Source organism: Parasteatoda tepidariorum, chromosome 6 (assembly GCF_982258835.1).
Source record: "Parasteatoda tepidariorum strain Cologne lab strain chromosome 6, Ptep-v5.0, whole genome shotgun sequence".
In the NCBI taxonomy this organism is placed as follows: domain Eukaryota; kingdom Metazoa; phylum Arthropoda; class Arachnida; order Araneae; family Theridiidae; genus Parasteatoda; species Parasteatoda tepidariorum.
The window spans coordinates 104357231-104372166 of NC_141760.1; the positions used below are offsets into that span (position 1 = coordinate 104357231).

General features: G+C 30.4%; 1 protein-coding gene and 1 long non-coding RNA gene across 2 annotated transcripts in view; one reads left to right on the forward strand and one right to left on the reverse strand.

Moving 5' to 3' along the window:
* LOC107457235 (alkaline phosphatase) overlaps nt 1–9883 on the forward strand; it is a 75919-nt gene extending 66036 nt beyond the window's left edge. The window contains exons 6-9 of the mRNA XM_043054938.3: nt 1012–1152; nt 4430–4624; nt 6060–6182; nt 8163–9883. Coding sequence (XP_042910872.2) covers nt 1012–1152; nt 4430–4624; nt 6060–6182; nt 8163–8482 — 779 coding nt within the window. The 3' untranslated portion in view covers nt 8483–9883. The remainder of the gene's footprint in view (nt 1–1011; nt 1153–4429; nt 4625–6059; nt 6183–8162) is intronic.
* Nucleotides 1–14936, reverse strand: part of LOC122272008 (uncharacterized) — a 131924-nt gene that overhangs the window by 97169 nt on the left and 19819 nt on the right. The window contains exon 2 of the long non-coding RNA XR_015434806.1: nt 7160–7246. This is a non-coding gene — a long non-coding RNA (uncharacterized LOC122272008). The remainder of the gene's footprint in view (nt 1–7159; nt 7247–14936) is intronic.

Sequence of the window (14936 nt, forward strand, 5' to 3'; positions counted from 1 at the left end):
AAATCACATGGTAGGATCCAATTTTCTCACATTAATTTTCATATTGGTTTGTCATCGGCATAAAATTGATATAAGTCATAAAGTTATTGTTTTCCTTTAAATATTTTTGTATCCCTAACTTAAAGGTTAAAATTACCTGTACTATTATTTCGTTTTTGATTGTATTTGATTTCTAAATTAAGGGGTTAGGTTATTATTATTAGAATATTGTAATTCTATGTTACATGTTAAGATAAAGTTATTTAAATCGGTGTCTGATCTACAATTACTAATTTTTGTTGTGTTTCATTACATGAGTATACTATTAAAGAGGCTCGTTAAATAATTTAGAACTTAACATGATGAATGCAAAAATTGTATTTAAAATATACATCCATTCGTTTGGTAAAAATATTAAATTACAGTTGCGAACTCAAATTTGTCAACAATATACTTTTACTCTTAAATGTTATTTCAAAAAATGATTGCTTAGAAAATGATTACTTAATGATTGCTTAGAAAAAATTATTACAAAATGATTGCTTAGAAAAAATGATTACTTAAAAATGATTACGTAAAAAAATTATTACTTATTTTTTTTTGATTTTTAAAAATGATTACTTGAAAAATGATTATTCAAAAAACGATTACTTAAAAAAATAATTATTTAAAAAAATGATTTCGTAAAAAATTATTACGTAAAAAGTGATTACTTAAAAATTATTACTTACAAATTTATTACTCATTTACTTAAAAAAAAATTTTATTGATTCAACTTAATTTTTTTAAATCCTACTTTTGTTTCTGTGATTTCTTTTCTTTTTATTTCCTCACCTTTTTCTTTAGCTTTTACGTATTTTACGACTTCACGAAAAAATGAATAGTTCTGCATAATTTGGAATGATGCATATAAGCAATTCCTATGAATCATTTGTTCCATAAGTATTATAGTCGATGTAAGGATGTAATGCAAGTAATAATTTATACAAATTGCATGAAATGTACGTAAGCTTTAATATTGTTAATTGGTAGGACTTTTCAACTTTGGCCACATGGATTACGAGGTTGATAGAGATGCAGGACCCGATGGAGAGCCTTCCTTATCGGAAATGACAAAAAAAGCAATCGAAGTATTGAGACGAAACTCAAGAGGATACTTCCTCATGGTTGAAGGTAACTCATATTTTATGACTCAATCACAGTTCTCGCCCTTCCAGAAATGTGTGCAAAGAAGATTTGCTTTCAAAAGGCTACTGAGCATTAAGTGCGCAAAAAAAAAAAATATATATCACATTGAATAACTTTCGTTCTAATGATCGGATTTCAACGGACTAAGTGGTTGTACTGGCTTAATGGTACCTAGGGGTGACATCAAATGTGCTAATTATTTAGTGCTAACTATTAATTAAGTTAAGAAATCAGACGCAAGGAAAGGAGACTATCGTATCAGATATATGTATGTAACGATGATAAGAATCTTAAAATAAGTTTGTAATAAAAGGAATAAAACAAAGAAATTATAATAGCAATATTGGTGATCGTAACTGTTAAACATGTTGAGCGACATTTTATGGTAAATTTACGAAAATCCGTTTCAGAATGTATGAAAACAACAGGATGCTGTTTGCAAGTTATCGTCATCTAAAAAAATACACGTAACTCACATGTTTAGAAGAATGGAAAAAAATTTTAAAAAATTAATCATGCAATAATATTCTTAAACACCAATCTATATTTCAATCTTTTTAACATTCATTAATTTTTTAAATTATATATATAAAAAAAAAAAGAAATTTCGTGAAATATATTAAATTATGTGAATGTGCATTATAACCTGTTCCACGTACTTTAAATTTTTACGGGATATTTTTCGTGATTTGCCTTACAAACTCTGCATGTAATTAAGATAATGCAAATTTGGTTTTAATATAAAATCTTCCAATTTAAGAAAAAATTAAAAACAACTTAAAAAATACAAATAATGCCTTATAAGAAGTTTACGTGCTCAAATAGTAAAATCTTCGAAAATGTTATTTTTAAGGGAGATGAAAATGAAAGGAATTTTTGCTTTTTGGGCAGAAATCAGCTAAAAACAAATTTGTTGTCTAGAAACTTAAAGATTATTAATTATTTAAAAATATGAAGAAAAAAAGTTTTTTTGATTCGAGCTAACACAGAAAACATTAGGCTTCAGTTTTTATTTCATTTTTTTTTCTCAACTTGGTTGCTTAGCAACGGAGAATTTCTCTCTTTTCGATTACGCAGTTATGTTAAATTTCTATGGTTATGTTCTATGGTTTCGCAGTTATGTTATTATATGGTTATGTTAAATTTCTACTCCTCCTATGGCGATAGTTTTGGGACGATACTAAATATATATAACCTCCTAGCACCCTAATTTTTTTATCCAATATTTTCGAAATTTTGTCAACTTAATAATTAGCACTACTTATTAAGCACATTTGAAGTCACCCCTAGAAACCATTAAGATTGTCACTTAGTGCATGAAAATCCGATCATTAGAACGAAAGTTATTCTTTTTTTTTGCGCACTGTACACTTAATATACACATAATAAAGTTGAATACTCTTCTCGATCTTTAACAAAAAACTTTCACGTGCATAGTTTAAGGCAGGAATTCCTAACATGTGATCTTCAAAATATTGGCCTAGCGCTATATACATAGCCAGGAAGTTGATGACCTAATAATTCATACGAAATGCCTTTAAAAACTGAGTGAAAGCCCTTAAGAACAATAAAAATAAACTCAATGAAAAAATAATATCATCAAAATTTTTCGATGTTTTGTACTGACATTTATTCTAAATTAAATTTTAAATTGTAACTTATCTTACCACATTTAATAAAAAAATAAGATAATAGTTAAACTTAATGTGTTATTTATGAATAAAATAAATTACAAAGAAATACCTCATAAAGGTAAATGCCAATAATTAGTTTCAAATTTCTAGAAAAATCAGAATTGCATTTTCAAATTTAAAGATCTTGATCAACATCATTACTTGTTATCGGAGGACAAGATCCAATGCAAAATTTATGACGTTAATTTCGTGTTTAAACACATTTTTCCTCCTTTTTTCGTGTTCATGCCTTGACACGGTTTGCACGGTTGACGAGGTTTATTTTCACTCAGCAAAAACCTTTCAATGTAAACTTAAAAAGGTTTGTTATGCGGTTTACGTGTAAACTTTCTAACCTTAAAACAACATCTGTGACAATCTGTTCTATTCTACGCACATTACTCTAATCCAAAACCTTGGAAAACAACCTTCTACTATATAAAAACCTTAAATCGAGGTTGACGTAGGGTTTTCAAACGTGAAAAAATCCTTTAATAAAGCTAGTCTCAAGGTGAAAATAATCTAAAATCTAAGTCATTCTACGGTTTCTTTTCGCAAAGTTTTGTATATTCAGCTAAAACCCATCTTAAGGCCTGGTTTCTTAAGGCCTGGTTTCTTAGGACAGGACGCCGTCAGCTGGAAATCAGCGCTAACCTCTGATTGGTCCATTTGTGAGTTTGATAGTATACGTCATCGAACGCTCATCTTGAACTACAATTGCCGTCCAACTCAACTGCAGTTGGATTACAGCGTGACGTTAACCACAGAAGCAATGGCGGACAACATCCAACAGCACATTGAAATCAGCCAAGATTTTGATTTTGACATTAAACATAGCTTCTTCATTAAACATAGCACTCTTCATTTAGCTCAGCTATAATGTGTTTTTTCTTGGACAAAGTCATTATTTGTTCTCTAAACACTGGTCGACAATAACAAAATCAATACAAATTCAAAATAAGTATTTGTTTACGTTATTAACGCATGCGCAATGAGAGATAATGTCTGCGTTGCACCGACTGCTCACGCTGAGCTAACAAAAAAGTATTTTTTTGGCGTCAGTTCTACGTCAACTTTCCGCTGACGCCCAGATAAGGCGCTAGTTCTAAGAAACCAGGCCTTGAGCTAACAAACCAGTACTTTGTTGGCGTCAGCGGGACGTTGACGTCCCGCTGACGCCCAGATAAGGCGCTTGTTCTAAGAAACCAGACCTTTAATGGAAATTTTAATGGACAATGCAATTTGATCCTATCGTTAGTGTGACGTCAGCTAATACGTCATTATGGACTTAAGTGACAATACTTTTTAAAAAAAACTTTAAAAAATAATTTTCAATCCTTTTAGGATGAAAGGTTTGAAACTGCAATATTTTTGCTTCATTGGAAAAAGGTTTTTAGTACCAACATTTTCGTGACGATAAAAAGAAAATTCCGGTACAAGGTTGCCGTAAGGTTACATGTTTTCTGGGTTCATTCCTGTTGAAAATCATGCATGTTTTAGTACACTAGACCGTCCCTCCAAATGTCTGTTCCAGGATCGTAGAATCACCCTGCATATATTTCATTTAGAATGAGAGTTATGTCTTTCAGGAGGTCGAATTGATCACTCTCATCACTTCAACAATGCCCACCGTGCCTTAGTGGACACTCTGGCACTTGAGGATGCAATCGTCACGGCACTGCAGATGACCAAAGCTGACGATGAAACATTAATAGTTGTCACTTCGGACCACTCTCACGTCTTCTCTTTTGGAGGAACGCCAAAGCGTGGAAATCCTATTTTAGGTAACATTTTTTATCACCTCTTTAAAAAAAAGTGACTCAAAAAATTCTGCCTTCAAATTTGAGTTAAATTTTTTACGAGCATAAAAAAAGTTAACAACCTTTACATCATTTGTTACACTAAATTGTTTTAATATTACAATTTTTAATCTATACGAACTTTGCAGGCATTACTGTAAAAGCAATAATAATACAATGCCATAATTAGGCGAGGAAAAAAAGAAATCCATATTATAATTTCACTTAAAACTTGCAAACAGCATTAAGTTTTCATTATATTATTTATATAGTTCAGTGCCATTGCCCGGTGAATGAGAATAAACAAAAGTGATTTGAAATAATAATTAAAAAAACGTAAAGTTACCAACGAAAAATTAAAAATAAAAGTGAGAAGCGAAATTAGAAAGACTACAGTACCCGAGATAGAAAAAAGATGAGCAAATCTAGGTAAAATACATTTCCACGCACTTTGGAACCGGTATCTTTCAAAAAGGATTTAAAATATTTTCGTAACAAGTTTGCCAGTTTAAAAAATATGAAAATAAGAGCGTAAATTGATAATGATGGGATCATTTTATGACGCGTTCTTACTGAAGTAGGGAAGCGTGTTTATTTTAGTTGCCTTGGATTGCCCCGAATCTGGATGTGCGCAAATTAATAATATTATACTGGATAATCTGAAATTTTAATTATTGTTGATTGTAGAGATATTAATAACAGCTAATTAAAAATTAATTTATTTAAAGAAAAATGTATATTGATGATTTTAGAGATATTAACATTTTATTGAAAAAAAAATTTTTTTTCAATTTTATTTTACAAAAATCTTTATAAAATATAAGAAGATATTTAGCCATGGATTTATCCCAATTGGATTTGCACATTTCAAATATTTCTTAAATATATATTTTTAAATATTTTTTCTTCCCTTTTAAAAAATCTTTATATTTTTTTCATGTTTTCTCCATATTTTTAATATATATGTCACGGCCAAAGCCAGAAGTTCAGCCACTTCGAGAAGTGGCCACGATGTTCTGGCCAAAACGAGATGTGCTCATTCAAGAATGCCCGGGCAAATGTATACCGGGCACTGGCACTCAACTAGATCTAATATATATATTTCGGACATTAACCAAAGGTCTAGTCATACTAGTCTAGTTAAGTGCCACTGCCCGGTATGCATTTGCCGGATATTTATCTTCTAATCTATCGTCAGTAGGTATTAAAATATCGAATAAATGTAATTATATCCGTCCGATTCCCGAAATCAAGAAAAGATCGGACATTTGCCAGCCAATTTACAGCGTTCTTGGCCAATTCGCGAAGTGGCCAAATTCGGGCTTTGGCCATTACACATATTGTAATGCAAAGTAACGTGCATTGCAAAAAAAAACTTGAGATTCAATATTTCTTATAGAAAAATTATTTTTCTCAATAGGTCTAGATAATAAGGAATCTGATGTAGACAGCATGCCTTATACAACCTTGCTGTATGCAAATGGTCCTGGCTATAACAGGAATTTTGAGACTGGCAGAGAAAATTTGACTGACGCAAATACTGGTAAATGAATTAATAAATGAGTTTGATAACTGTGGTCACTTCCAACAAATTAATTTTACAGGCGTGACAAAGGACTGAATAGTTAAGTATCAACTTGAAATATATATAGAGAGAGAACTGTTTTTATTTTTGATAATAAAATACGGCTGATTACAAAATACTCCATTCCAATTAGGCTATAATATGACGTAATTTGTTAATTTAGAAAATAATTAGAACTTGCAGTTGACCTGTTTTCGGACAAAACCTTAAAACGAATACTATACAGTATTTTTAACAAGCGAAAATGTTAATAATTTGTCATTTCAAAATGAAATAAAGACTTAAGTTAGGTCTTAGATTACATATTGGAGGGACCGGAAAGTAATGTCGTTTCGCTGCATTTGATATTTGTTGTCAAGATCTTATTTTTAATCAATAATGTATTCGCCCTCGTTAGCAACAACCTTTCAATGCCGGATGGGACAAAAATGAATTGGTTTTTAAGTCTAACGAATATTTAATGCCCCGAAACGACATTACTTTTAGGTCCCCCTAATATTAAGGGATATTAGTGTATATTTAGAAATCATTCAGATTATGACTTGTTACAGAGTAAATATTAGCTGGCGTACGCCACCAATGAAAGGATGTACTTTAACTTTACCAGGGGTATTGCTTTTGTAAGTAAAATTGCTTTAATATGACATCTAAAACTGTTGTTTTTCCTTTCTTGCTTTTCCATAAGTTTTCATTACATATTTTCTCCGGGTCATCAATTTATGAAATCAAGTATCGTATTATTTGTACCATCGATATACCATATGAAGATAAACTCTCTGAACTCATTGTATGATATAAGAAAAACATCAACGAAATAACAAGCCTAAATTAAATATTTAAATGCTAGTTTATGTAGACAATTTAAATAAATATAGGAGAACTTAAATAAAAACAAAACGAAATTTCAAAGATAAGCAAGTCAGCAAAAACAGTACTTCTTTAGGGAACACACTGCCCTGCTAACATGCTGGAACCTTTTTGTAGTCAGCGTTCAACCAAAAACTGACTGTGCCCCCGAGGCCCTATAATGGAAGACAAAATAAGAATAAAATCATAATACCACACAAATTTAAAGATTAAAATAAAAACAAGAGAAACAGTAACCTTTAACAGTTTTTTTTAACAGTCTTCCATATTTATTTAAAAATGTGTACTAAAAACAATTTTGGTTTATGTTGCTTTCAGCGCTTTTCCATTTTGATTTATTGATCTTCATTTTTGCTTAATTCCATTTTTTATGCTTGTTATGTGAACAATTTCCCCTAGTAGCGAAATAACTTGAGTCCTCATTGGAACAATATTCACAAATCTTGGCTCGATAAAGGTACAAGAGGCCGTTATTCCTCCGATATTAGTCCTATATAGAATTGCCCGATTCGTCCGATATTTTATAGCCACTTTACAACCGATATAGGCCCTATAGAGAATTGTTAGAATCACCCGATATTTCAGATACATTTTTCAGCCAATATAGGCCCTATCTTGGCCTCTTAAAGATCGATATTGGCCCTATATAAACCAATATTAAAAAATCTATACATCCCAATATTCTTCCATTGGTGTATGTTCATATGGGAATCATATTGAGCCAATTTTGAGCCCAATTGGGGTCCAGGTAAAATTGTTGCTACATAAGCAACAACGGCAGCCATCTTGTGGTTATATTTCGAAGTTTATTCTGCGAACAGATCATCTTTAGAATTATGGCATGCTTTCGAACATTATTTAAATTTTAATGCACAAAATGTTCGATACCATGTAGGAGGACATGATTTGTTTTATATCCTAACTATGTATCTACGTCAGCTGAGCTTTTAAAAATGCAAGAATCTCAAATTTTTGACGGGAAAAAAGTGGAGGTGACTGGGTTTCGAACTCTAATTCATATATAAATATATTTTGTTCAATTTAAGCGTCTGATGTCTATATTTGTTACAGAGGATAAGAATTATGTCCAACAAAGTGCTGTACCACGTAGATGGGACACGCACGGTGGCGAGGATGTACCAGTTTATGCTCGTGGCCCCATGGCCCATCTTTTCAGAGGGGTCCAAGAACAGACTTACGTACCTCATGCCATGGCATACGCTGCTTGCATAGGACCCTATCGCAATGAGTGTGAGAGACGGAAGAAGCATTCATTTCATCGCCAGGTCATCGACTGCCCTTCTGCGCATGTCGAGTCTTCCACCAGCGATGCCAACAGCAACTATGGCTCTCTGCTCTGGATTTTCGCTATCGGTCTGCTGACAAGATGATGGAACTGTTTCTGAATAATACAAACTTGAGCTTTCGCTATTGACAAAACATTTTGTATCTCTTTTGGGATATTCTCTGTGATCTTTGGCTCATATCGAACTGTTGTTTCTATTATTCCGCGAGTACCTGAATCTTCTTTCAAGGGGTCGATTTTATCTCGCTAACAAATTTGGGAGTGATTCGTAGGAGAAACCCAATATTCAGATAGCCAATACGGGGTTTTTCTTCTAGAAAATGGAAAACGCATACAGATGCACGCAGCAGTTTCTTCCAAGGTTTTTATGTACATAAAATGAGACTTAATAAATTCTAATTTAATTAATGGAGAGGTGAAAACGATGCGTTTCATGCAACCTGGCACTTGAAAAGGCAATAAATTTGTAAAAATAAAATATGTTGTTGAAATTTTGAATATGTTGCATTGTGAAAACGTGATGTATTTACTACTTCGTTTAAACTATGCTTTAACTTAAGTAGAAAAGTCTAAGCAGTACATTTTTGTGTTTCATTCTTAAAATGAAATCATTGTTACCAGATTTAAAGTTTTTATTGTATTTGTCAGCGATTAAAAATTTTGAAAGGTAGCATGTTATTTCACATTGCGGTTATATAACTTAAAATATAGAAAATAATGTAATATTTACAACTTTGCAATAATGCTTGTGTAATTAAAACAAAATTCATGATCTTATGGTGCCTCCATAGCTTATATAAACTATCCTATAGAAATTTTCGTTCTATTTTTTTTTTTTTTTTTTGCAGTTATTAATTTTAACTTCCATATAGTTTTTAAAATCATATTTTTAACACTATATTATTTTTTACAACAACTGAATATCGAAATAAAAACACGTATTTACCAAACCTTTTTTTTTTTGAGAGAGTTCGATTCGCGTAATTTCTCCGTCGAGCTACTTTTCGGTAGTTACTGTTTCACGATTTTTTATCATTTTCTTTTTAATGTGATGATGATTTACAAAATGCGAAAAAAGAAATATTTAGTGCGTTTTTCCCCCTGCAAAATGCGAGAATATTGCCCGTGATGTTAGAATTAAAAAAAATATTAAGTATTCAAATTTAAAAAAATTTTGTAACCGAAAAGTTTTTCTTTTAAAGTTGACGCTTTGGTTACTTTACATTAGTAACATGCATATTTGTTATTACTAAAAGTATCTTGCAGAAAGATATTAGTACTAGAGAGGTATGTAGCAGAATGCCCGAAAAACTTCTGCCACAGGGGTGAATGCCCTATTTAGATAAAAAAAAAATTATACCAAATGAAAACATAAATTTGCTCGACAAAATCTTTGTTTCTAGCTAATGGTGTCATTGTTGAAGGTTTATGATGGTCTACCGTTTTATTGTGAAAAATTAATTTGAATCAAGTTGACTATTCTCTAATATTTAAAGTCTAAAGTAAAAAAAAAACTATTTTATTCTATAAACTATTTATATAAAAACTATTATTATTCTACTATTTTTTTTTCTAAATAGACTTTAACATTCTTTTTCTTTAAATCTAAAATACAGGGACATACGAAAAAATGATAGCGTTCAGCTGAAGATTACAGAATTTTATTTCTGTTAAGTTCCCTCAAAACATTATTAGTGTTTTATTAAAATTAGTTGTAAATAAAAACATGTTTATGTAAAAATAAAGAGCTTTCTATAGTGAGAAAGTAATTTGTAATTAACCAGCAAAAGAAACCAGTTTCGTTTCTTTTGAAATATGTGTGTCTTTTTGTAATTAATTTCTGTACAGCATGCTCTGTTATTTTAGGAAGAAAATTGTATATAATATATTGGCTGTTTTTTTTAATTTTCCATTTCAGACTAGGAATTATTATAATTCATTCCATATATATAATGCTGTTAATTCTGAGCTCTTTTATTTTAAAATGGCGCATTGTAAAATGTGTATCTATCTGTTTCTTTATTTGTTAAATAAAGTTGTTTAATATATTTTGTATTTATGTTTTTTTCTTCATTTGTTATTTTTCTTAAAAAGAAAAAGACAATTTATAAAAGTATATATAACATATATTCCCGTTCTTAAATGGTAATAAATAATTAGAATTGGTTTAACTACATTGTTTTTATATGGAGGTTACGAATGAATGAAGTTGTTTTCATGTCCATTTTAAAAAAAATATCGAAAATCTGTACGATTGCGGCTACCAGCTTCGGTGCCTCTTGACTATAGAAAATAGATCTTAGGTGAATGCTAGAATTCGCTTAAATTTGTTACGAAGGCGATTTTAAGCAAATGAGCAGAAGTTGAGACAATTATGTTATCTATTTTCGGTATTAAAACGTTAATAATTGCTTAAAGCAAATATTTTCAATTTTTTAAGCAAGTATATTACATCTAGCAAAATCAAATGTTTTTAGAAAAAACATTTAAATTTTAAAATCTTACGTAGCCCAACGACTGCTTTACGGTAGAACAGTTTAACGAAGAGCGATACCACACATCCTCGGTCCTTTCGCAGACTGATCAAAGTGGTCACACCCACCCGAACACGGCCCGCAGTAAGTGATGCTTGACTGTGTTTTGCTGTGCGTTTGCAGGGAACCGTGCCTTACAATAAGTCCACAGTCTCGTTGCTATAAACAATAAGAAATTTACCAACGGAAAAAAGGCAAAAGAAACCCTCCAAAAGTGTTGGAACACATATTTTGTTTTTGGTAGATCTGAAAATTGCAAACTATGCATCGAATCAATTTTATATATTTTCCACGATCACTCTGAACTTAACGCAGATCATCCCTAAATACGAGGAAACAATGATTTCCTGCAGTCCTTGATTGGGTACCGTGGTTTCCCAGGGGATAGAACGCTCGCCTTCCAATTAAGTGATTTGGGTTCGAATCCCGGTGATAGCAGGTTGATTCGAATTCCGCATCCGGTTCTCATAGACCAAAATACTGACGTTAAATATCCTCAGTGGTAGACAAATTACAGGTTAGAGTCCCTTTGCTATCAGGCTAACCATGGAAGGTTTTCGCGGAAAGTTTTCTTATCCATGAAACGCAAATCCGGATCAGTTCCATCAATAAAGCCTCCACTAAGATCATGAAGTTTTGCTTAAGTTTAAATTTTTATCTACATACTTGCCATATATGTATGGCGAAATCTTTCCGTATGCGTAAGGCAAGTTTTAGGTATTTTTTTATATAGAAAATTTTTATCTTAAAACTATAGCCTATGATAAAAAATTTTCCATAGGCAATAGCACAGCCGTGGTGACTAAGGGGATAAATCTTTCATCTTCCAATGATGTGAATCGTGTTCGAATCCCAGCGATGGCTGGGCGATACGAACTCCGCACCCGGGTCGCACCGACCACAGTGCTGACGGAAAATATCCTCATTGGTGAACGGGTTATGGGATAAAGTTCCCAAGCAATCTGAAAAATAGTTGAGCTTTATTATGTTACAAAGCAAACCGATTTCCATGAAATTATCTAATAATTAAACTCCTTCTTTAGTGCTTTTTGAATATTTTATTTTATGTAAGGAGTGATTTAAGAAATGTTCTGAACTCCATTAAAGTACTTTTGTTTTGTAACAAAAGTGCCCTTTTTTTGACAATTATTGTTTGAGATTTTAATTCTGCAACGGAATTCATTAATGGTTGCATTTAACGTTGCAATAAGGCAACTTATAAAAAGCAATGAAAGGTAAATTTTCTTTCTAAATTTTAATGTCTTTTAAAATTATTTAAAAACATTTATTTCCTTTTTCTTTCCCTCTTCCCTTTCTTCTTTTTATAACTTTAGAAGATTGTTGATTTTAAAAGGAATATTTTTAAATTCGAACGAATATTTTTGAATACAACAAACATTTTCAAAAGGATTAATTGAAAGAAACAAAATGTAGTGGATTTGAAAGAAAAAGTTGTTGTTGTTTAAAAATTTGTGTTTGTTTTGTTAAAAGACAAAATAAATGAAAAAAAATATTTACAAATGAAGTTTAGCTCATCTTAATTCTTCGTTTTTATTCCAAATGAAAAACAATGAAGAAAAACAAAGTGTGTTATTTCTTTGAAGGTACACTATGAGACTGATAAAACTCACTTTTTTATCCGAGAATTCGACTGATTTTTTTCTTTTTAACATTTTATTAATAACGTATTTGTTTTAGATAGAAAACTTAATTTTACAATGCTTTGAATAAATAAAAGTAATAACTTATAATCTTTTGATTTGAATTTTTTGACGTTTTGATAGGATTTTCTAATTTAGTCTTATTAAGACTGTTACCTAAAAATGCTACCCGAAATGTACTTTAAGGACACATTTTATTGAATAGCTCAGCAACTTGAACCATTTATTTTATTCTGTTCAACACTCTCTAAAAAAAAAAACTTGGAAAATAATGAAAAATTAACTTTTGTTTTCAAATTCTTAGCGTAGCGTACGCGATCAGATTATTACATTTTTTTCACAATATTTTGTTGGTTTCTTTTAAGTATGACGTGTATAATGACACACTATAAAACACACTTTTAATGAGTGTCATTATTACTTTAATTTTAAATAATTTTTTTCCCTTCAAATTTTAAGTTAATGAAAAAAAATAACTTGTGATTTTTTTTCTAATTATTGAGGAATGTGAACATAAGATTTAATCATTGTAAGTTATGAAATACTGTGCTAGATACTTTAAAATTGATAAATATTTAATTTGATTCTTTACCTGAAATTTTAGGTGAAAACTTTTTAATTGGATTGACACTGTATGTCCACATTTCAAAACAATTCAACGGCAATTTAAAAAAACGAATGATAATGTCTCCAAAAAGTGAATGAATTTTAAACTTTAACATCAGGCCCTCCAAGGTGTATATATATATATATATATATATATATATATATATATATATATATATATATATATATATATATATATATATATATATATATATATATACAAAATGAAGCTAAAACAAAACAAAGAAAAATTATAGACATATGGAAAAAAAAGGGGAGGGAAATAATAAGTAAAAAATAACAAACAGTTTAAAAAAAAGAAGAAAAAAATGAAATTTTATTTAAAAAAACCAAAAAAATATATATAATCTTTTCATCAGCCCACACGATTAAATCCGCAAAACAGAGTGCTTTCTGATATTGTATCAATAAAGCCAAAGCAAAAAATATTAATACAATAGTGTGAGGAGCACTATTGTTTTTCTTAACTTTCTTCGTGTTTTCTTGTATATAATATAATATAATATAATATAATATAATATAATATAATATAATATAATATAATATAATATAATATAATATAATATAATATAATATAATATAATATAATATAATATAATATAATATAATATAATATAATATAATATAATATAATATAATATAATATAATATAATATAATATAATATAATATAATATAATATAATATAATATAATATAATATAATATAATATAATATAATATAATATAATATAATATATATCGATCATTTTCCGGCTAGCTTAAGTACTCAAATTTTTAATTGAGCTCCATGCTTAATGATAAGTTTCAATGTTACCGCTACAAATGGAGTTTATAAGCAGAATTTATTGTCAATCAAAATGATGGTCACTTTCTGACTAGCTAGAATGCTAAAATCTCAGATAGAAATATATGCTAACTGTAAACGAAAACTTTAATTGCTTCCAGACGTAAATCGAAATTACAAACGCTTATCGACGAATTAGAATTCTCAAATCTTGACTTAAACTATGTGTCTGACAACACTAATAGCTTTAAACGTTTCCTGATTTTTATAAACAGAACTTCATTTTAAATAAAATTAATCGTCAATCAAAATACTGACCACTTTCTGACTTGCTGGATTACTTAAATCTCATTGAAATCTGTTCTTGAAAACAATGCAAGGTTTTAATCGGTTTTAGACAATTACAAATAGAATTTAGAACCACAGAGAATTTATCGTTAATGGAAATTTGGCGGTGATTAATGATTAACTGGACCGACAGGCCAGAATTCTGTCTTTGATAACTACATAATAATTTTTGTTTAATAATTTTTTGACCACTGAAAATAGACTTTACCAAAACCCTGGTACTTAGGGAATAGAGTGCGTGCCTCTTAATGAGGTGAACAGGGTTCGAATCCCAGAGATGGCCGGTCGATTGGAATTCTGCACATTGCTCGAACAGACCACAGTGCTGAAGTAAAATAATATCAGTGGTAGACGGATCATGGGTAACAGTCCCCTTGCCGCCAGACTATATCATGGGAGGTTTTCGTGGTTTTCCTCTCCATATAACGCAGATGAGAGTTAGTTCCATTAAAAAGTCCACCATGTAGGTGAATTTCTCCCCATACTTGATGCAGGAGTTCTCTTGTCTTCTGGATTAGATTCAAAATTACAAGGCTACGGAGTTGAACATTAGTAGTGGAAAATTGGGGCTCAAGTCGCAGTCA